Source organism: Cynoglossus semilaevis, chromosome 8 (assembly GCF_000523025.1).
Source record: "Cynoglossus semilaevis isolate Cse_v1.0 chromosome 8, Cse_v1.0, whole genome shotgun sequence".
NCBI lineage: Eukaryota > Metazoa > Chordata > Actinopteri > Pleuronectiformes > Cynoglossidae > Cynoglossus > Cynoglossus semilaevis.
Genome location: NC_024314.1, coordinates 22,513,970 through 22,536,469, shown reverse-complemented (window position 1 = coordinate 22,536,469; position 22,500 = coordinate 22,513,970). Strand labels below are relative to the sequence as shown.

At 39.8% G+C, this 22,500-nt stretch overlaps 2 protein-coding genes across 6 annotated transcripts in view; both read left to right on the top strand.

Annotated features, from left to right (window-relative positions):
- Positions 1-12,104, top strand: part of cacna2d4a (calcium channel, voltage-dependent, alpha 2/delta subunit 4a) — a 70,241-nt gene extending 58,137 nt beyond the window's left edge. The window contains exons 28-40 of the mRNA XM_025057261.1: positions 2,710-2,771; positions 6,329-6,343; positions 6,790-6,834; positions 7,330-7,392; positions 7,708-7,778; positions 8,404-8,479; positions 8,613-8,665; positions 9,038-9,093; positions 9,355-9,375; positions 9,695-9,815; positions 10,566-10,681; positions 10,971-11,053; positions 11,183-12,104. Coding sequence (XP_024913029.1) covers positions 2,710-2,771; positions 6,329-6,343; positions 6,790-6,834; positions 7,330-7,392; positions 7,708-7,778; positions 8,404-8,479; positions 8,613-8,665; positions 9,038-9,093; positions 9,355-9,375; positions 9,695-9,815; positions 10,566-10,681; positions 10,971-11,053; positions 11,183-11,275 — 875 coding nt within the window. The 3' untranslated portion in view covers positions 11,276-12,104. The remainder of the gene's footprint in view (positions 1-2,709; positions 2,772-6,328; positions 6,344-6,789; positions 6,835-7,329; positions 7,393-7,707; positions 7,779-8,403; positions 8,480-8,612; positions 8,666-9,037; positions 9,094-9,354; positions 9,376-9,694; positions 9,816-10,565; positions 10,682-10,970; positions 11,054-11,182) is intronic.
- Positions 12,105-12,701: 597 nt separating this feature from the next.
- Positions 12,702-22,500, top strand: part of cpsf6 (cleavage and polyadenylation specific factor 6) — an 11,015-nt gene continuing 1,216 nt past the window's right edge. The window contains exons 1-10 of one of the 5 annotated variants that reach the window (XM_017034322.2): positions 12,702-12,854; positions 14,198-14,407; positions 14,550-14,653; positions 14,853-14,998; positions 15,216-15,392; positions 16,097-16,204; positions 17,097-17,595; positions 17,729-17,844; positions 17,929-18,082; positions 18,388-18,585. In XM_017034322.2, coding sequence (XP_016889811.1) covers positions 12,795-12,854; positions 14,198-14,407; positions 14,550-14,653; positions 14,853-14,998; positions 15,216-15,392; positions 16,097-16,204; positions 17,097-17,595; positions 17,729-17,844; positions 17,929-18,082; positions 18,388-18,571 — 1,758 coding nt within the window. In that variant the 5' untranslated portion in view covers positions 12,702-12,794 and the 3' untranslated portion in view covers positions 18,572-18,585. Of the gene's footprint in view, positions 12,855-14,197; positions 14,408-14,549; positions 14,654-14,852; positions 14,999-15,215; positions 15,393-16,096; positions 16,205-17,096; positions 17,596-17,728; positions 17,845-17,928; positions 18,083-18,384; positions 18,586-22,500 lie in introns of all 5 variants that reach the window. The other 4 variants (XM_008315702.3, XM_008315705.3, XM_008315704.3 and 1 more) reach the window with 4 other exon arrangements.

Sequence of the window (22,500 nt, the reverse complement as noted above, 5' to 3'; positions counted from 1 at the left end):
CTCCCATAAATATTTGGTCTTTGTTTTGATTAAAGCTGTAAGCGTCTGTTTGTGTGTTTGTAAGTGAACCAGAAAGAACGACATGTTTTGGAGGCAGAAAGCTGTAATCTCCGTGCACGTCAGCGCCGGTTCGATCGCGTCTCTGCTCGTTTGGTTGTGTATGTTTGTGGGAGAACAAATTGGCAGTGTGTGAGCGCACAAAAGAAAGAAGCGACGTTAAAAGGAGAAACACAATGAGTCCTTGTCATTTTCTCCAATAAACAGTAATCATGTTGTCTCCGCTCGGCTTCGATCAAACATCAAACACTTTGAACACTTCAAACTCTCCGGCTCTGACTGAAAAAGCCGACTTCTGTTTCTGTTCTGTTCAAAATTCAAGATTCTAGAAGATGGGACCAATCAGATGAAAGGTTGTTAAATTGCAGATTCAATGTAAGGATTGTATTTATTGGTCAGTATTAGGTACGTCACCAGGTCATGAACTTGGGATCAGGTCATTTGAATATGACACAGATGTTGGTCTACAGTATGTTGTGGGGACATGTCTACGATACTTTTAGCCTGGTCTCTGGAGTCTGAGGAAAGAAAGCTCAGTCTTTACATTGTTCACTGATCATTGAACACAAACAACAGTAACATGAAACATTTATAGACATACACACATGGACGGACTGTTCCAGAGGTGGATGGATGGATGGATGGATGGATGGATGGATGGATGGATGTGTATATTTTGTCAGACAGAATCGAACACATCTCTTGTCCCTCCATCTTGTTACCATAATAACCAATTAGCCCCGGCTCTTGGTCGCTAACATTCTTTTTTATTATTTATTTCCTCATTAAAATATTTCCTTTTGAAAGCACTCTCCACCGTGATTGGCAGCTCATGCTAACTACATCTCAGATACACACGTAAATTCACATGATTGGCACAAATGACACATGAATGAGGAAAAAAAAAAATCCAAAGTGCAGAGACGTAACTCACAGAAGAATCCGTCTGAAGGTTTAAATTGGATTCGACGTGAGGCAGAAACAACACTGACCTCTTTAATGGCCCCAACAAATTACTTTGGATAAAGACGACGCCAAGGTCACCGCACAGTTAAGGTAGTAATTAGTCTGTGGACAATTACCCAATTTTACCATTTGACTTTGAGTGTCTGCAGTCAGTCAGCTGATCACACCTGTCTCTGATCACAGGCTGACTACAGTCATGACTCACGGCTGACTGACCGGCTGAAACACACTCTCTCTGCCTCTACAGTTTTAGTACAAAAAAAGAAAACTGCTATGTATTTTATTTCTAATTACTGCACAAACACACACTCTCTGCCTCTACAGTTTTAGTACAGAAAAAAGAAAACTGGTATGTATTTTATTTCTAATTACTGCACAGATTACCTCATGTATTTATATATTGAATTCCAGCAAAAACTCCACCTCTGACCAACAACTGTTCCTACACTTTGTTGGTTTGTTTCTTCGTGCCGTATTGTATATACAGTGTGCAATGAAGTGTGTGTGGGGGCAGGAGGGTGTTGCGTATCTGTGTGTGTGTGTGTTTGTGTGTTTGTGTAAGCGTGTTTATATGTGCTTCAGAGGCTTCCCCAGAGTGGCTGCAAAAAATGAAAAAATGCTGGGAGGGGGAAAAAAGGAGATGAATCTTTGATGCTGATATAAAGTGTCATCTCCTCCCTCACTCCGTCTCTCTGTGTGTGTGTGTGTGTATGTGTGTGCCCTCCGTGTGGGTGTTTACAGTACGTGTGCACAGAGAACTTATGCAATTACAGTTTCTATTCTGCCCCGTGCGCCTGGCGGTAAACGCTGAGGGACATGGAGCCCCTAAGCTGACACCAGCAATTACTCTGCCCCCGTGTGTGTGTGTGTGTGTTCGATACCTTATCTGTAAACACACTCGTTCAAACTTCAAAGTACTGTCATATACACTCGACCCAAACGGTGGTGTAAAGGTTCAGGAGGTCAGGAACAAAAAGGATTTACATGATGAGGTGACTCGTGAGGGTGGAGCCCGTCTTTGCACGTCTGAGGAGGAGAGCCCAGCACAGATAAAGTCCCTCACCCTGGGACATTAATCTTCTCATTTGGGTTTCCTTCTTCTAAACTGCTGAAGTGATGGCGTCACTGTCTCTTTATGGTCTGCTGCTGCTACTGCAGCCATTGATTCTTGGTTGATTCAGGTTTTAAAAAGCTGTCTTTACTCTTCTTCTGGGTGGATTCACTCACTTGAAATGTATCATTTTCTCAGTCTCTCCAAAATGATAATCCTTCTGAGACCAGCTTTTAGCTCATTTTGTCAGTCACTCCAAAATGATAATCCTTCTGAGACCATCGTGCTGTGCAGCCACATGCACTGGGCTTTGTTTTTCCTTCTCCTTCCTTTTTTCTTTTGCTATTTTGCTTTTAGCATGTGCTGATAACATTTGTTTTTCTTAGAAATAAGACACCCAGGAATCCAGTCTCCATCTCGGCGATGTTGCCCTTGCGTTGTCCTTCTCATGCACAAAGGCATCCATTAACTGCTGCCAATGCCCAAATAAATTGTTCTTTCCTGCCTCTGTTTGTCTCCCCTCCTCATCTGACCTGTACTCCTCATTTCCATTGGTCAGTTTCATTTTGCAGTGTTTTATTGACCCCTCTCTCTCTCTCTCTCTCTCTTTCTCTCTTTCTCTCCCTTTCTTTCAGCCATTGGGGTCCAGATGACACTCGATGTGTTTGAGTCCAGATTCTGGGCCCTAACCGTACAGGTAAATTCATATGCAATACAAACTGGTTTTAATACAGTTTATTCAACATGTCATGTGATACTCCCTGTGTCAACACACAGCCATTTGTTCAGATTTGATTGTTTTGGTTTCTGCATGTCTCTAAGGCACAGTTGTGTCTTTCGTTGCATTTTTTACATTGGATGGAAAATAACTTGTCGTCAAAGCCTCAGGTATAAATCGCTTATGTTAAAATCCTGATAGTAAGTTGAGACACGTTCTCCTCCGACACACCTTTCTACCTCCGTGGTCACAGTTTATACCATTTTTCAGAAGTCAAGTAAAAAAAAAAAAAAAAAAAAACAACCTTCTTGAATAAATATGAGTTGACATTTAGCTAAAGTTCGGTTCATTTGCATTTGGTAATATTATTTTAACAGTGACATTTAGCTGTTGGTTTTGTCTGTGTTTTGAAAATGAGTCGTGAGTCTCACACACCACTGGAGGGTGTTTAGAACCACAACACTGCTTCACAGAAAAAACAGGGTTTTGTGATATTCAGGAATCACAGTTAGCTTGTGATTAATCTGATTAAAAATGAAAGTATTAATATAAATTAATGTATTATGAATTAACATTAATAATGTTAATAATTTAATATTAATTTAAGCATGTTTAAAGGAAAAAGCAGAGGCTTTTGTTCCTTTTTGTAACATGGGTTTTGTTGTTAACAATCAGGAAAATAATTTATAAAAAAATTATATAAATATATTATAATATAATTTTTTTAAACGTGTTGCTGTGAATAGAGCCTTAAACATAATTTTAGATGTTAAATAATAAATAAATCTTGACTGTTTCTTCCATGGATATTTTATGTTCCGAGAATTCCGCCGCTGACAGCGGCTCGTACGTTGTCCTCTGTGCTCCTCTACATCTAAAAGAGAATATTTGCTCAATTTGGCGTAACACCTTTGCTGCTGCAGTTGATTGATATCTTGGCCGTTCCCCTCCTGTGCCCACGTGGCTGTAAATGACAGCAGTTAAAAGAGCATTAAGGCTACCGGCTAGCCGGTAAATGATGAATAGCCCTAGCGGCCCGGCTCCCAAATGTGTTTGCGTATATTTATGTGTGCTCACGGAGGTGTGAAAAATAGACTGCTATATATTGAAAGTGTGTATGTGTCTGTTAGACATCCGTCACTTTGACGGGAACCATATGCATGACCATCTGTGGTTTTTTTTTTCCACATTCATCAACTAAGGACTCATTAGCAGCATCTGCAATAGTTAGCCACAAGATTTATGTATGCATGAGTGGAAGGGAGTCTCTTACATTCATTTACTCTCTGTGCGTTTTAAAATCTTAAATGTCCTAAATTCAATTTACTCCCTTTTAGCTCTTTAGTATATGATTTGTTGTTGTTTTTTGTTCCATCTCCATAATTTTTATCTACTCTCCTAATATCCTGTCTTTCACCCGTTCCTCTCCTGAGAGTATCTTACATAACCAGACAATCTCCCCGTCAGGTATCTTTATTTCATGAGGTTTTGTGTGTATGGACTATCACTACGTATTTGCCTGTGCAGTTTTACTGTAGTATACCTGTGTTTTGTAAGGTTTATTTCATTGAAAAGTATGATATACATATACACAAGCAGCAAGGCATGTATCAGTGCAGAATAAAAAATCCAGAAGCATAAAAAAGTGAAGGTATCTCCAGAAATTAAGTGCAAAAAGATTCTGATTCCAGGAGAAAGGTCACGACCTTCTGTGGTGATTTTGCTTTTATTTTTTTCGTAGGTGTAGAAAATTTGTATATATGAATAAATTAGGTCTGACTTTGGCTCTGGGAAACACGCCGGTGACCTCAGCAAACTCGGTTGGTACAAGTCGCATAAATCATGTCTGACGTTAAGGCAGAGGAATAATGTTACTTTAAAATAAGATGTTATTAGTGTATGAATTATGAATTAGTCTGGGCCTCCGTCTGGAGAGAGTCAGTCAGAATTCTAATAGGACTTGTTCTGATTTATTCAACTAATGGTTTTAGTCAAATCCAAAATTTAAAACAAAAGAACCAGGGAGACGCATACATTTCAATTAGTGTAGCTGTAATGAGACAGTGAGGAAAATAGATTTCTTTAAAGGACTAATCCTCTTATCTTTATCCCCCTGACTTGACTCTTAACTGCTCTTACTTTTGCAACTTTTACAATGCAAGGTGTTTTCCATTCCTTACACGTATTAAAGTTGAGTACAAAAACTATTTCATCTAGTTTCAGTTTAATGCAAAATGTTTTGTTTTTTTACTTTTTGCTCTTTGGCTTTGTAAAGAGAGATAATCAGCTACAGGGAGAAACCCTTCCATCGACTGCCTGGGTTTGTGGCTGTAATTAAAGCTGTAGTCATCACATTGACTCTTCCTTATCCTGAAGCTCCCAGATATTCACATTTACTACAAGAGGTACTCAGGGAGCAGCTTCACTGTGCTGCTGTGATTTTATAATGAAATAAAAGATGTGATAAAACACAGAGTCCACTGGTGTTGGATTACTGTGAGGTCAGTTTGGGTTTCAATTTATTGGCCAGTTATGGTTACTATAATAATGGAAGTTCATCATTTAACTGTGCTGTATTTTTCACTGTTACTGTTGTTCACTTATTCAGACAGTGCAAAATGTTTCTTATTGATAAATCACTTTGCATTTAATGCTTTTTCTCTGGATAACATTTTCCCTAATGTATTTGATTTATAGTCACATGGTTTAATGCAGCTGATATTAGTGACTCGACATCAGACTGAGTTGTTTGTTCTTTGTGCATTGATCATTAGTTCTTTTCAGGAAGCAATGATGGAAAGATGGAAAAAGCACCCGACTCCTGACAGGGTTAAAAAGAATGAGAGATGGCTTCATTCATTCTTGGATGTGCTCTATATAGACATATTGCCCATACTGACCTTAATCCACACAAACAGGTGCTGGGGATATAACATATGACCATGGAGTGAAGAGGGATATTATTGACTCATGACCGGTCCACTGATGGAGGGGCTGAACCGTGCTGAAGAGATACTTATAGCCCATAAAACACAACTCTCCTTTGGTTTTTCCTCTTAAAAATGTTAGCCATGTTAGCCTTGCTGTACACAAGTGACAACTGACGCCACTTCTTACCTGTTCCAGGTTATTGTCTTTAGGGATGTCCGATTAAAACTTTTTGCCAATCTCCGTATATATGGTAATATTTATTTGTTTATTTTATCTGTACAAACCATTGTATGAGTATATATATGGTAATATTTATTTGTTTATATTATCTGTACGAGTATGAGATTAATTAAATTAGCTGCAATGCTGCCATCTAGTGACTTTTGCTTTAATGTACAGCCGTTTTTCCCCAAAACAATCTTTGGGGCACACATTATTTGGCGAAACCCAGGCATTGCGTTATCGGGTTATTATGATCGAAGAAAAAGCCCATAACGATTCTTACATATATTACATAATATGCTAATATCGGGCCTAGAATATCGGCCGTACGATTTTATCGAACATCTCTAATCGTCTTTCTTCTTCTTTTTGTATCTTCTCAGCCAAACGACACAGACGTAAGTATTCACATTTCTCTTTCTTCTGAGACCAATGCTTTACTTTTTTTTGTGCAGAGTTTAAATTAAATTTCAACTCGTTCGGCACCTACCTCACTGTGTGAATCCAGCTTTCCGCCGCAGCCCCACACATAACCCACTCACATTCACACAGCCGCACACATGCGTGAAAAATAACACGCAAAAACACATGCGTCTCAGGTAGATGCAGCGAATCGTGCCGCAAATCAACGCCTTCTCACCAACACAGTTGTTGACGCTGACACATGTTCAGACCTAACACCCTCACGGTCGTACTCAAAGTGACTCAGACAAAAGTGTGTGTGAGGATCATTTCCTCACCCACACACACACACACACACACACAAACAGCCTGCTGTACAAAACAGCAGCTATAACAACAAGCATCACAAGACTTCCTTTCTACTTCCTGTTTCCCTACGCAGTGCTCTGACGTTGAAGGGATTTGTCCTCTTCGCTGTGACAGCCCTGTGAGTATCACACCTGTAACTTATGAAAATTAAAAACTGTTCTATTTTTATGCAAGTTCTTGCAACAAAAACCCCCAGATAGTTCAACAATTTGAAGTAAAGATTTCGATCATTGCCGTTGGATACCGTGGACATGAGTTAGCAGTGCTGTCTGACCACAGATTATTTATAAATAATGGTGTTTACCTGCGGCAGTCTGGACCAAGTTGAAATCAGAGAATCGCAGGTTCAAATCCCCTCCATGTCCGCTGTGTGTTGAGCAAGCACCAAAAATATCCATTGCTCCTCGAACGCTCCTGAAAACTCCAAATGTTTGATAGATATTTTTCTAAATAGTAAATAATAATTATTTAATTAATAATAGTCAGGAGGAGGATGCTTTCTCTGGGATTATTGTCAATATGTTTGTTTCACTGTGTGTTTTGTGTCTAAAAATATCCTTCACAGACACAAACATACTGTGTTGTCATTTTCCTGCTTCTTTTCTCATCCCAGGATATCGAGTGCTACGTGATTGACAATAATGGCTTTGTCCTCATTTCTAAACAGCCTAATGACGTGAGTTCACACACACACACACACACACAGACCTGATGGTTTGAGAGGTCAAAAAGACTCAAACACTTTGAATAACGATCTCCCTGCACGTGTGTGATCACTGACGCAGACTCCATGTGAAACCAAGCGTTCCCTTCCAACCATGTTACATCATGGATGAATATTTAATCAAAGTCTTCACACTGGCGTGAAGGCAGGAGGGGCGGTACACTAACGAGGGGGCAGTTTATCATGACAGGGGGGTTAATAGAGTCTTCCTCATGCTTGGCTTCCCTTCCCTTTTATCCTGTCTCCTCCTGTGTTTGCTCCTGATAGGCCGGAAGGTTCTTCGGTGAGATTGATGGATCAGTGATGACAACGCTCATTAGAATGGGCATGTTTAAAAGGTAAGATCCTGACATCATCACACGGGCGACTCTTAAGACACGCCCTCTTACGGTATCTTATTCTTAAAGTACCGAACTCATCCACTGTAAAGCAAAAAGTTGTCTTAACCTGCAGGTCAGCTTGTAAATCTCTCCCAGTTTGTTCGAGGTTCTTGTAAATCTCAGCCTCACATTATTATGCGTGGAAGGGACAGCCTGGAGCTTGTTTCTTTACTGACAGCCAGACTTACGAGCTTTGATTTTCTGTTACACTGTTATATGCCCTGGTGTTTTCTCTCTCTCTCTCTCTCTCTCTGTCTCTCTCTCTCTCGGTGCTGAGGACTTTTAATTCACCCATCACTGTGTTTGGGGAAGGGGAAAAAAATGGTTTTGTTTTTGTTTTTTCTCTCTCTCTCAGAGCTTCCTTGTCTGCTGTTGATGTGCTTTCCGTTTCTTCTCTTTCATGTTTTGAAATCACAAGTGAGGGGCTATTTTTGAAACGGCTAAGAGATGTCGTCATGGTTCATTTGACACAGAATGTTACATAAGTGGTTTTGAGCCTGCATGTACTTCAGTGTTCGTCTGTGTCTGTGTTTGTATGTGTGTGTGTGTGTGTGTGTGTGTGTGTGTGTGTGTGTTTCCTCAGGGTGTCCTTGTTCGACTACCAGGCCATGTGTAAGATGAACTCGCACTCGGTCAGCAGCGCTCGTCCACTTCTCAGTGTACGTCAGTGTCATTGTGTGTGTCATTATCATAACGATCCTGGGTTTTTTTTTTTTTCAACTGTGTGTGTCATTATCATAACAATCCTGGGTTTTTTTTTCTGTGCTGATTATCATTTGAATTTTTCCTCAGCCGTTCTATGGTTTGGCTTCAGCTCTTCAATGGTTCCTCTCCAACTTCCTGCTGTAAGTGTGGCTTGATTGATTATTATGGTTTACGTTGTTATTTTTATATAACAGTAATGGAAAGTTTGACCGGTGGCGCGTGTCATTTAAAGATGCCCCCCAGTCGCCCCAGCTGCCTCTGGAACACATTTCTTGCCATAAACGTAATATCACCTAATTCACCCAGTGTCATTATTACAAAGAATGAATTTTTATCCAGGTAAAACAAACAATCTAATGACTGCTGAGTCACTCGGCGAACCATTTTAATATTCCCATCGACATCACTCCCTGGCACAGTTTGTAGAAGAAGCTGCAATCAGCTCTCAATCTGCTCTCCTCTTTAATGAAGGCTCTGTAATCGACTGTCTGCTCTCCTGTTTCGCTCTCAAGGTTTCTTCTGGAGTTCAACGTCTGTGGCTTGTGGCACACGGAGCCTTTTGCTGATGGTGAGGAATAATGAGGGGGAAAAAAAAGATTGTGAGAAATCTCCATGTGGCACTGGTTTGTTTTTGTACATCCATGAGCCAAAGCTAAATGTTGGTGTCTTTGAAACCAGCACTTTTCTTAAACTGTTAACTGTTTGGAAGATCTGCAGCCTCTCTCACTTCTCATCTCTGATTCCCATCAATCTGCCATTCCCCTGACTCATTACCACACCTGTCAATCATCTTCATCATCATCTCCATCATCATTTCGTCTCCCATCAGCAAAGCCGTCTTTCAGTGTGTGTGAGTATCTCAAATTAAAGGAGGACACTCGTTTGAATTCAATAACTGACTGTGTATTATCAGAATTGTACTGTAATTATATTTGTATTTTTCTACACATCACCACTCATGGGAACCTCCCACGACATTTCAGTTTTATGTTCTCGTTTCATCTGTCTGCAGCCACATTCTTCATCTGTACCTGGAGTAAACAGAAAGCTAGAGCTGTAATGATCATTTAATAACCACCCTGGTTCTGCCGTCAGCCTGTCAGTCACACAAACACAATCGCACGCACACACTAACCCTGAGACATTAACCGTCTCCATCTCTCCATTAGCCTCGGCTCATAAGAAAAAAGGCGACATCCTGCAGCCGTGCGACACCGAGTACCCCAGCTTTGTTCATGATCCCTCAGTCAAGGAGACGAACAGCATTATTAAGTGTGGACGCTGCCAGAAGTGAGCACGCACACACACACACACACACACACACACTAATCATATCTAGGCTCCCCCAGCAGTCACATTACATTTTCTCATGAAATTACATTTTCTACAGCTCTGCTCCGCTCTGCATACAGAGAGCAGTGTCTGCTTATGCAAAGGGCATCAACAAGGAGGAGAGGAAATGAGTAGAGGAGAAGGAAATGGGATGAGGGGTGCATGAGGTTGCAGTATAACAAAGAAGCACATGGAGGAACAGAGACCGTGACAACGGAAATAGTATTCTGGGATGTAAACAGCAGAAGAACAGAGTTAGGAGCAGGGAACAGAGGAATATCACAGTCACAGCATGTTTCTTCACATGTCTGGAAACACTGCGGCTCCTCTTTTGTTTGTCTGTCACTTCCTTCAGGTTTGAGATCAAAGGATTGAGTGTGAACGCCCTCGTGAGGCCAAATACGGCCTAACACATGAAAGCCACTGTGTTTAAGCCCTCTACTGGAGGTGTAATTAAAAGTGCTTATAATTAGTGTAGCTACCAATGACTGAAGTGATGTACTTATTCGTTTATTGCACCACAGCACTGTGGATGCAGAGAGGAAGTAGCTAATACTTTAAAGAATCCTGATGACCAAGTTTTTAATAAACAGTATTCACGTATGATTTGTGTGAAATCTAAAAAATAAATAAATAGATAAAATGTCCTTTAGCGTTTGTGTCTGTGTGCACATTTATAGTAATGACTTCATGTTGGTGTTGTTGTAGGATGTTTGTGGTGCAGCAGATACCAGACAGCAACCTCCTGATGCTGGTGGTTCAGGCCAACTGTGACTGTTCCAGACAGTACTCACCAATCACCTTGGAGCCCAAGGAAGTCAAATATATCCTTACATTCTGTGTTTTTAATTAATGTATTTGTCATTTGCTGAGTTTGCGTGTTTAGCTTGAGCAAAAACAACTCCCGGGGACAAGCAGCTCTTTCAGAATTAATAAAGTGGTTGGTGTGATTTATTTTTCCCCCAGCATAATTCAAGTGCACGTGGTAAGTGCTCAGCAGAAGTCAAGATTACTTGACTGAAACGTGTATACCTAGTACACTACTTTAGTAGTATTTAAATAAAAACGCAGGAAATACATCACTTCCTGTTGCCCCCTTGACCTCCAGTGTACATAATGCATCGATAAAATGCGATAGAATGAAGTCCCAGAAGATTCGCAAGCGGCCTGAGTCTTGCCACGCCTACCACCCACAGGTCAGCTTCTGATTGGTCATCACACTGGCATTTTGTGGGGGTTTTCTATATTTTCAACAACTAGAACTAGATCAGATTGGACTGATGAGAAACTCACAAGTGAATCACTTCCTGTTCCCCTCTGTGTAGGAGAACGCCAATGACTGCGGAGGAGCATCCTTCATATCCCCTTCAGCCTCCCTCTTCTTCATCTGTCTCATCTTCGCTGCAATTTCCTCTTGATGATGGGCAGCTTTATCTAGAAACACGTAAAAGAGACAACTGAAATAAATCAAGGTATTTGTTTGGACGACAGGCACCTTAAGCAGATCTTTTGAAATCTGCACCTTCCACTGGACAAGATATCCATGACAACCACAAGCCAGTCCTCTCCTGGTGGACTTTAGACTTGGTTTATCAGCAATGGTTCCTGAACATCCTGACCCTGACTCTGCAAAGCAGACATATAATGGATTTGTATCTAAGTTTTCACAAGGCAATTTGCATCTCCAATTAAAAAGGGGCAAAAGGTGATCTTGATGATTGTTATGAGGTCACAGCAGCGGCCTAACAAAATCCACAGAGGAAATAATGCTGTGGTTATGTGTTATAACCACAGATGTGTTAATGATGCGTTGGCTGACTGCGCACTCATCTCCAGAACACTTACTGTACATCAGTTTATATGTTACATTCACAAATTTACTTACGGGTTTTAAAAAGTCAAACAATGACCTCTCAAACAAGGGCTGAATGTGATGGAAGCCATGGTTTACATGTTTGTTTACAGCATCTTTGGATTACCGCCTCTGGACAGTGTAACAGCTCAGCGTGTAAATGTGCTCACATTGTTGATATTGTTGATGGACAGTAAAGGACAGTAAAGGTGGGAATTGTCAGTTGCTCTGGGATACATTGTTCAATTCACTGGTTCACAAACGTCCTGCAGTGCCCCATGTGGACACATTCATAGCTATTGCTTGGAACTCCACTGAACGAGATGGCACTTGTAACTAGACAAAAGAAAAGAAAAATCTAATTGTGTATCTCGCTCAGAGTGGAACAGATAAACTGCCATAATGCTAAATGTCTGTCTGCCTTTTTATCTTCATCATCAGTGTCTTTTGCTGTGTTTACTCGTACTGTTTGTGATATCTGTCTGTGTGTGTGGACTGGTGTAAAGTCGACTGTGTAAACATCAAAGGAACAGCGTTCTAAACGCTTTTAGATTATGTCTCATTGTCACTTGTCCATGGATTATGAGCTGTAAACCTTCCCAAGTGGCTATGTATTGATTTATTTATATATTGTCAAAAGTTGAAGCCTTTCTGTTAAGGCAGTATCAATAATCTGAGTTGTGAGTAACAACCTCACTTTATATTTAATTAAAAAAAACTTCTCCCGTATTTCTTAGTTTTTCACATAACTTGTCATTTAACAGAGGTTATCTTTTGTTTCTACTGTTCCTGTGGACAAACTGTCCCAGATTATGTTAAAGAAATAGACTAAAATAAAAATAAAAATAAATACATTTAACGACAGCCTTGTTTCAGTCCTGTTAATTAAACCATATAATTTATTGTTTAATGATTTAATGATTATTTATGCTTGAGCCCACACGAGTACGTACTTATTTTTACTCGGGGGTCTGCAATGAGTGCCTAAGACCGATAGATGGCGTTTGATCTGCCGTGTTTTATTGTTTGTAACAGCTCCACAGCACGGTAAGAGGAGCGTGAGGGAGAGAGACGGGTTAGAGGAAATGGCGGACGGTGTGGATCACATTGATATCTACGCGGACGTGGAGGAGGAATTTAACCAGGTATTTGGGCTACATTTACTATACTGTGGACCTTTAGTTATTTGTGCACCCACGGTTTTACAGCAACGGCCAACGAATTGTGTGTTTTGATGGTCGAACGACCCTCTGTCACGTTAGGCCTCCATCTTTCGTTTTGCAGATTCACAGCCTCGGCTAACAATGTGGATTTAAACGTTTTACTTGCGATTTACAATTAAAACTATCTCTACGCGTGTGGTTGTGGGCATGTTTTGTGTTAAGCTTTACTTTCGTTAAGAGTATATTAAAATGATCGTTTTTAGTGTTTGTTACTTTCAGGCCTAATAATGGCCGCTTATGGCGGGTTAGAAATAAACATCGCTGAGCGAACGCAGATGTTAGCTCAGTGTTAGCCAAGGGTCACTGGTCATGTTTAAATATCATATAAATAATTATCAAAGCAATGCATATAGAAATTACACCAAATAAGAAAAGCATAATTTGCGTTAATAGCATCAAGTGCATTGTTTGGAATCGTGTTTTACGCAGATTTAAAAGGTTAGTTATTAGCATCTTGTAACGTTGAAACGTTTGCTCTTTCCTTCCCATACACGCCCCTCTGTAAAAACTGTCTATTTTCTTGTGCCCATAATATTGTAGTACCTGTATGTGGACATGCACGTGACAGTAATATGCATTGTATTTTTCTGAACTATATATTTGCTCAACCACTGTGTCTCCAAAGAGCCTGAATCGTATTCGCGGCCTTCACTTGTAGTCAGTTGCATCGAGAGCTAATCCGAACACACCCCACATGTTACGATGTGATAACGTTTGAGTTACAGGTTGATATCAAGTAATTTTGCGAGTGTGGTTCAACGAGCAGTGCATGAACATCTTTTTTGTGCCGTGTTACATACATCTCTGTGCAGATTAATATCACCACCATATTACTGGAATACTAATCAAGCAATGTGTTTTAAGCCTTAATATCAATATAATACTAATTGCTGTTGTGCAATCTCCCTAAAGGTTTTGTCAGCTTAGGAATAAAAACCGATAATACATACATTACGCATTTTTTACTCATTACCAGTTCTCTTGTCTTCGTTTCATTTGACCTTAACAATAATATTTTGACATCACTTATTTACACCACAGTCAGTCAGTATACATAAAGAAACTCAGTAACTAGCTGAGACACTTACACATTTTTATTATTTGTGGTGGAGTAACTCGTAGCTTATTATTGTGCATCTGCCACATTTTAAAGCAGTAGTGCCATTTATTAATTAGTGGTGGCTGTCAATGCTATTTGTAGAAGTCAGAAACTCTTATTCCTACTATGTGGAAATTGTCTAAACTGTTATTCTGATGCTTTACAGGAATCAGACTACCCTGTTCACGAGCAGATCGATTTGTATGATGATGTAATATCGCCATCAGCCAATAATGGTGATGCTCCAGAGGACCGTGATTACCTTGATGCATTGCCTGCACCAGGGAATTCAGAGGGAGGAAAGAGCGCCCCTCCCAATGTGGTGTATACCTACACAGGAAAGAGGATTGCCCTTTATATTGGAAACCTAACATGGGTGAGTAAACTGTGTGTATTAAAGTCATATGCTCATGTAAGTAGAGATGAATGAACCTACATGTCTAAAAAAAAAAGTTAATGGATCCAAATAAAAGGGTTGGCTCATCTGGGCACTGATGATGTCACAAACTCTTCTGCAGTGGACTACAGATGAAGACTTGACAGAAGCCATTCAGCTGATAGGGATTTCAGATGTGCTGGAAATCAAGTTTTTTGAAAACAGAGCAAATGGCCAGTCAAAAGGGTGAGATTTTTATCTTGTTTTTATATATGACAGACAAATGTTTTCTGTAGATATTTGGAACTGTTGTGTGTTTTTAGGTGTCATAGAGATCAAAGATAGCCAATGCAGTGTAAAGTTTAAAGAAAAACAAAGTTAATAAAAATCATTTGTTTTTAATTTTATTTTTAATTGGAATTGTTTTTCTGCATTTATCCCTCAGGTTTGCCCTGGTGTGTGTGGGCTCAGAGGCATCATCCAGAAAGCTGATGGACCTTCTGTCAAAGAGAGAACTCCATGGCCAAAACCCCATTGTCACGCCATGCAACAAACAGTCGCTCAGCCAGTTTGAGATGCAGTCGCGCAAGAGTATGTTTTATGTTTGATTAGAGTTATTTTGAGCCCTTTCAACCAGGGGGAAGGGGGAGTCGTTTTGATCAGTCAGACTTTTTTTGCTTCTCTTTCCATCTCTGCATTAAATAACCTCTAGACACTGAATCCCACTGACTTTTAGGTGGACGTTGTGCAGTCAAGATCCAAGTCGTAGTGTAGTAATTGCGATTACTTAAATACTATAATTCCACAGGTACTCAGTCTGGCCAAATGTCTGGAGAAGGTAAAGCTGGCCCCCCTGGCGCAGGCCTTCGTGGGGGTTTTTCCATGGGTGGTAGAGGCAGAGGTAGATTCCCTGGACCACCTACTCCTGGAGGAGATCGCTTCCCTGGTCCTGTCGGGCCTGGTGGCCCACCACCACATTTTCCTGGTTAGTTTGTAATGGTAATTCTTTAAGATGTTAGAAAATCAGCAGAATTGTTCTTTTAAAATACGTAAAGGATTTCCCCCACGTACTGCTGCAAGAGTATTCAGCTTCGTTTTAGGTGACGGTTACTGGTGACAATTGCCATGAAAATGTTACAAAAGACATGTCGAAGACGCGATCTGTACATGAATAAGATGCTCTGGTAGCGGAGATGAGGCTGTGCTTCCTAATCGCTCAGAAGATGCCTCGATTGCTCTATTGTACTTTATGTTTCAAGTGAGGAAAATAGTGCTCTGACTTTGCATGTGCCTCCTTCCCTGGTTTGTTACATTTTTTTCTTATTTTCGTTCATTTGAGTTCTTACAATAACCCCTTCTTTGGCTACAGCTTTGTGCACAGGAACTGTTTCCAGCGTCATTCTTTGACAAGCATAGCTTAACTTGGCATGCCAACAACCTCTAAGTTCTCACAAATCGGGAAATGGCCACCGTACACTTCTCGTTGTCAACAATAGACTCAGTCTTGGTCTTTCTCCCCTGACCCCCTGTTTTGCATCTTTGCCAGCAACCTGTCCCTCTCCACATCTCTTTTCATTAGTGGCTGGTTCTGACGGTGCTGAGTTTTGAAGGGCCTTTTTTTTTTTTTTTTGGTAGCCACAAACTGATAAAGGGAAGGAGTTGTGATTGGTTTGCTTTCTTCCCCATTAGGCGCGGGAATGGCACCAGATCTGATTAGGCACCAAGATGGCCTTCTGATGGATATCAATTTCAATCCCTTCCAGCCAGGGGGCAGGAACGGGAGCTGGCGTGGCAGAGGTGAAACACCTCGACTGATTTGATCGATTGCCCTTCATTAACCTCGTAATTGCTAAAACTTGTCAATAAAAACATCAAGTTGAATGACTCACAAGTCACAGCTGAGATTAGAACTATATAATTTTTATAAAGCTGTTTTGGTCAAGACTGTTATCCTTTTTCTATTTTAGCAATACGCTCACACCAAACCCGATTTTTAAAAAAAAATATTTTTTTTGAAGGGTTATATTGCAGTTATGTCGTTTATGCCTGTTTTTTGTACGTTTTTGGAAGTTTGGCTTGATTTCTTTTGTTTTGGGAGTTGGAACTTACAGCCTTAAGTCCCATCCTGAAGTGAGCTGTGATGTTGCTAACAATGTTTTGGTAATAGAACAATGTGCCAACATTGAATTAAACCAAAATTGAAATGTTTCGATACTCAATAATTGTTCGCTGCGTTAGATGTATGATCGACACATGTACAATCTAGCTTTTGGGGTTTAGTGTGAATTCATGGTTATGTTTAGTGTGAATTCAAAGTTTGCCATCTTTACTCTTAGTAAAGATGGCAAACTTTCTTGAGTTATCCAAAACTCAAGCAAATGTTGGAATGGGACATAGCATAACCGACATAATCCTTAATTTTTTTTAATTTTTTTTTTTTGCTTTCAATGTTTTCCCCTGTTTCTGTTTGATTTTCTTTCATTATCATTTGTTCCCCGAATGACTGTTCCTTGTGGCTATGGCTTGCACCCTGTTATTTGTCTTTGTTCATAGTTTGTTTAATGTTCAAGTTAACACTTAATATATGTTATACATTTAAGTGTATTATATTAATTTACATATGTGAAATGATGCATCTGGCTGTACCTGCTGCAGTGTGATCAGTTTGTGCCTAATTTCTTTTTATTAGGGGTCATGCAGGGTCCCCCTCGTCCTCCTCCTGGTCCACCCGGTCCCCCTGGCCCTCCGGGACCGCCACCACCTGGACAGGGCCTTCCCCCTCCTCTTGCTGGGCCTCCAAACCGTGGTGACAGGCCACCTCCTCCTGTTCTCTTCCCTGGTCAGTTTGGTCAGCCACCAATGGGGCCCTTGCCTCCAGGCCCACCTCCACCAGGTTATGGGCCCCCACCTGGTCCTCCACCCCCTCAACAAGGACCACCTCCTCCAGGACCTTTCCCTCCACGTCCCCCAGGCCCTATTGGCCCCCCCATGGCACTGGCACCACCTCCACACATGGGTGGACCACCACCTGGTGGACCACCACCAGCTCCTCATGTAAATCCTGCCTTTTTTCCTCCTCCTGGAAACAACAATATGCCTCCCAACGACAGCCGAGGCCCACCAGGCCCCAACGACCCATACGGACGCCCGCCACCATATGAGAGAGGCGACTATGGTCCTGGAGGCCGGTAAGTAGTGCTAAGGCATTTCTTTAATTAATGTATTGGTTTGTGGAGACATTTGTCAAGTTAGCATTAACAGTACAGACATTTGACAGTAAAACTTGAAAGCGTTTTACAATCTCTACTTGTTATTTTGTAGAGAGATGGATGCATCACGCACTCCCCTGAGTGAGGCAGAGTTTGAGGAGATCATGAACAGAAATAGAGCCATCTCCTCCAGTGCCATATCCAGAGCTGTGTCTGATGCCAGTGCAGGTATGCAAAATGAAACCGGCTAACATTGTGAATTCCAAAAAACCTGGAAATTAAATGAATACTAACTCAACGTTTTTTCTCTAGCTGATTATGGCAGTGCTATAGAGACTTTGGTGACAGCTATCAGTCTGATCAAGCAATCTAAAGTTTCCGCTGACGACCGGTGTAAGGTTCTCATCAGCTCCTTGCAGGACTGCCTCCATGGTATCGAATCAAAGAGTTATGGCTCTGCCTCACGGTAAGTGCAGTCCTCTATTCAATATTGTGGTTTTGGAATAAAGAACTGTTGTCAAATAGGTTGTTTACTACAAATCTCCATTTGATTTCTCTTATCTGTTTCTGTAGCTGTATTACAACAAATTCCTGATTGTGTCTTTTCTACTAGTTTTATCAAATTATTAAATATATTTGCCCAATGTTGGATATTTTTTATATCTCTAACAAAGGGAACAGTTACTAAGGGAGTGTGGCACAGCATATTATTTCAATACATGAAATGTTGTCAGTTCATTAAAAATCCAGACATGTCTCTTTGTCTAGAAGAGAGCGCTCAAGGGAACGTGACCATAGTCGCTCCAGAGAAAAGAGCAGACGCCACAAGTCTCGCAGCCGCGACAGGCATGAGGACTACTACCGTGAACGCAGCCGTGAGCGAGACCGTCATCGCGAAAGGGACCGTGACAGAGACAGAGAAAGAGAGAGGGAGAGAGAATACCGGCACCGCTAGACCTAAAGGTCAAGGTAGGCACATCTTTGGTTTCTTTCAGTACTTATTTATAGATATCGTAATACTGTTTACGCATTGGATCTGTTGAAGATACTGCGTTAAGTATATGAAGGAGGGGAATGATGATACACAGGTAGGTTTCAGGTAAGTACATTCGTTCAAATTTTATCAAGTGGTTAGTATAAAAATTATACCACAGTGAATGTTTGCTTTCCCATTGTGTCAACCTACTTATGAACTTGGCTCCAATAGGGTTTTACAAGTTACATGTTGATTACATCTATTGATTTAAATTTCTTTAAACTTTTTTTTTTTTTTAACCAAACATGGTTGAAACTGGTACTCCCCATAGTCTAACCTGTTACTCCTGGCCAACAGGCCTTATAAGCTGACAAAGTTCAACAACAGATCTGTTTTTTGTAAATGTCATTATACCAACACATGTTTTGGTAAAGTCTGAAACTATAATGTAAACCTTGTCAGGAAATGAAAATGTGTAATTGGCCCATTGAAAGTGTAACAATGTGGACTTGTTTACCAGCTGCTGTAAAAACTTGGTTTGGGTAAATTCAGACTGAGTGATAGTGCCTGCATAGATGAGTCATTGTGGTTTGAATGGTAGTGTCTGTTTGACCCTCTACAGATATCACTATTGCCCATTAATTTCACAATCCCTATCACAGGGTCAGAAACCTGCATTGTGTATGCATTTAATTGTATTTCTGAATAACTATATAGGGGAATGTCATGAGTGACGTATGTAATTGTAAATGCTGCTGAATGCAACACAAGTATTTAACATGGTTACACGTAGTTTTAAATGTTTTAATTTGTTTAATTTTTTCAATGTCAAATACACATCACTGTTTTAATTTATAGAGAAAAATTCTACATTTTTAATTCGAAAAAAAAATCACTTTAATGCATACACTTTTGATCTTCCCTATTTTTCCTGAATTTTTATAATGTATATGAAGAACTCTGTGCCTTAAATGACAACATATTGTGAGAGTATTTTTAATAATTACCTGGTATTGTATTTGACAGAAAAACGATTTATTAAATATATTTTTATTTACGTTATAAATTTATAATATATATATATATAATAGGGGATTCCAACTCAGACTGCTTAGGTATTTTTGCAATGGTTGAGAGGCTGCATATTTTTGCAATTGTGAGTATGAATGGCTTTTTTTGAAAGATTTGGATGAGCTCTCTGGCAATTTGTGAAAGTGAGTTGTACTGAATATGTTTGTGTGATGTCATTTTGACCCAGTTGTTCTTAGAAATATTTTTGGTTGGTGATTCTGATGGATTCTCAGTTGTAGGAGCTAATATCTGACAAAGCTGTGGATGTTTGCGGTGCTGTGTGAACAGTGATACTGAAGAATATTTATTAATGATGAGACCTTCAGCATCCCTGCATTGTTGTGCATCGCCCCAGCTAATCCTGTGATTTTTAACAGACCCTCGGTCTTGTTAGTTCTTTGTCTGTGGTCACAGATGATTGATGCCCTTTGTGCATTGGGAAATAATCACAATTGAACTGTGATTATATATAAATCTAACATACTTGAATCCTGTAAAACATTAACTGGGGTGGTTTTGCTTGCAGAGGTGCTGAACTTTGACAGCGCTTGTTTCAAACCAGTGTTACCCTGTGACAAAAATCTGTCATGTGATTCTTATGTAGAGTTGTTTGATTTTAGGTTAATTGAACTCACCCTTGTCCTTTTGTCAATACAAAATTTTGAAATGTGTCCACTGGGAACCTCTTAAAGTGAATGTGTTTTGGTAACTCACCCTTACCGAGTATAAGAAATATTAAAACTTAAGCCTAGGTAATTACTAATACAGCTTTGTAATCAGTTAAACTGCAATCATCCCAACCATAAAACACTGTTTTATAATTAATAATAAGAGATCCCCAGTGGGCATAACTTCTGCTCTTATTTGGCCATATAATACCACAATACCTCTGTGGAGTATACCTTAACAGAAATGTTAAAATATAAATGGAAAGTGTAAAAAAGGAATAAAGGATGCTGACAGAGTTCAGTATGTAATAAGATCACATGTATCTATTGTCTATTGGACCATGTCTAAAATCTGCCAGGGCTTCTTTTCTGCACCGCAGTGTGACTGTTTTTGTCCAGTAATATGCTTTAATTCTGTCATGTAATATAGTGCTTGTATTACACCAAGATAACAGAAGCAACAATGACTTTGGCAAAAGCTCTAAATGTAGTCTGGATATAATTTTCAGTCGGCAGTGTTTAGGGCTTGTGGAGATAAAACGTGACTCCCAAAGACTTTTTGTGCTTTAATAAAAATAAAAAAAAGACATAAATCATTCACTAGTAATTATTGTTATTGTGCCCCTAGTATTTTTGCACTCAATTAGACACATTTCCCATTAGTCCAAAAAATATACAGTTGTCTGAGCTTTTCTGATGATGTAAACATTGGCCGGGAAAAGAGAGTTGATGTTTCCAATAATGTTCTGATGCATCTGTGGGCGAGTTTGTACTTTTATAACTGTGATGAATTTACACAGGCTAGTATGATACCATGATGCACTATGGGAAGTAGTCTGACCATGGTTCAGTTGAAACCTCACCCTAAATTACGGTTCCATGGAGAAGCATTTAAATGAACAGACGCTGTACATGATGTTGTAATTAAGTGATCCCCAAAGATTTATGTTGAACTTGTTACTACATTTTTCTTTTTACTTTTGAACAATAACTACCATGCGGTTTAATACAATTATTGTATTAAAATGTTATTAATCCTGGCCATATTGTCTTCTGTAAACATGCACTATGTAAGTCAAAGTTTTATCTACCACAAAATATTAATTTGTACACAGTAAATGTAAATTCCAATGTATGGTTGAAATGCGGTGCCCTCCAAAAAGCCCTTTCTGCCAGGGTCCCCGTATTCTTGTACAAATTGCAAATGCAAAATTTTGTATCTGAACTTTTTGGAAAGGTCAAATATTTGTCTTAGGTCAGCGGCAGAGGTAGAGTCTGAGTCACATTTGTAGATGCCCTTTTAATAGTTAAATGTGCTCCTCACGTCATGCCCTTATCATTGTAGACTTAAATTGCTGCTAATGTTGGGGGTTTTTTAAGCTGATGGAAATTAAACTGATTCTGGACATGGTGTTTTGGTTCGATGCTGTTAGTGTTACAGGGCTGTGGCAAAGTATTTACCTCGTGTGCCGGAGTTGGGTCTGTTCCCATTGAGCAGTGTGTTGCGATTGACGGTCCCTTTTATTGTGAGTTGCTTGATGCATGCACAGGTTGTATAAATTATGGTATCTGACATGAGCTGGTGACCCAGACATTTACCAAATGATCATGTTTGCCAAGTGTTTGTGTAGAAGGGGTGGGGGATCTAATGGCTTTCGTTGATTTGCAGAAAAATTGCACCCTTCAGTTTCTTGTAATTTAAGAATAAAAAAATGAATAGTGCCACTTAAGTCATGATCCCATTACTGTCTGAATATAGGTTGTGTTTGTTTCTTATTATAGTTATATTAAAATTTGTGTAACCTTGGTAAACTTTTGAAAATCTTTTTCCTTGTTCCTTCAATTGGTGCCAAGCAGACTAAGTAAAAATGATATGGTTATTACTTTACTCAATGTAGTTTGTAGTTTTTTAGATATATTATGAAATGTGAAGGAAGAGTTCCAAAAAATGTCTTGCCATGTACATGCTGATGGATTAGATGTCTGATATTTCATGTTGAATTTTGCATGATATGTTTCTGTGTCTGTGCAAGGGTTGGGGACAATACACGGTCACCAGAGAATTAACCAAAAAAAAGACAGCCAAAATAAGTTGTGACATTATTATTTTTTTGTTGTTGTTTATTTTTATTTGTTTTTTACTACATGTTTTAGTTTGTGTGTATATAT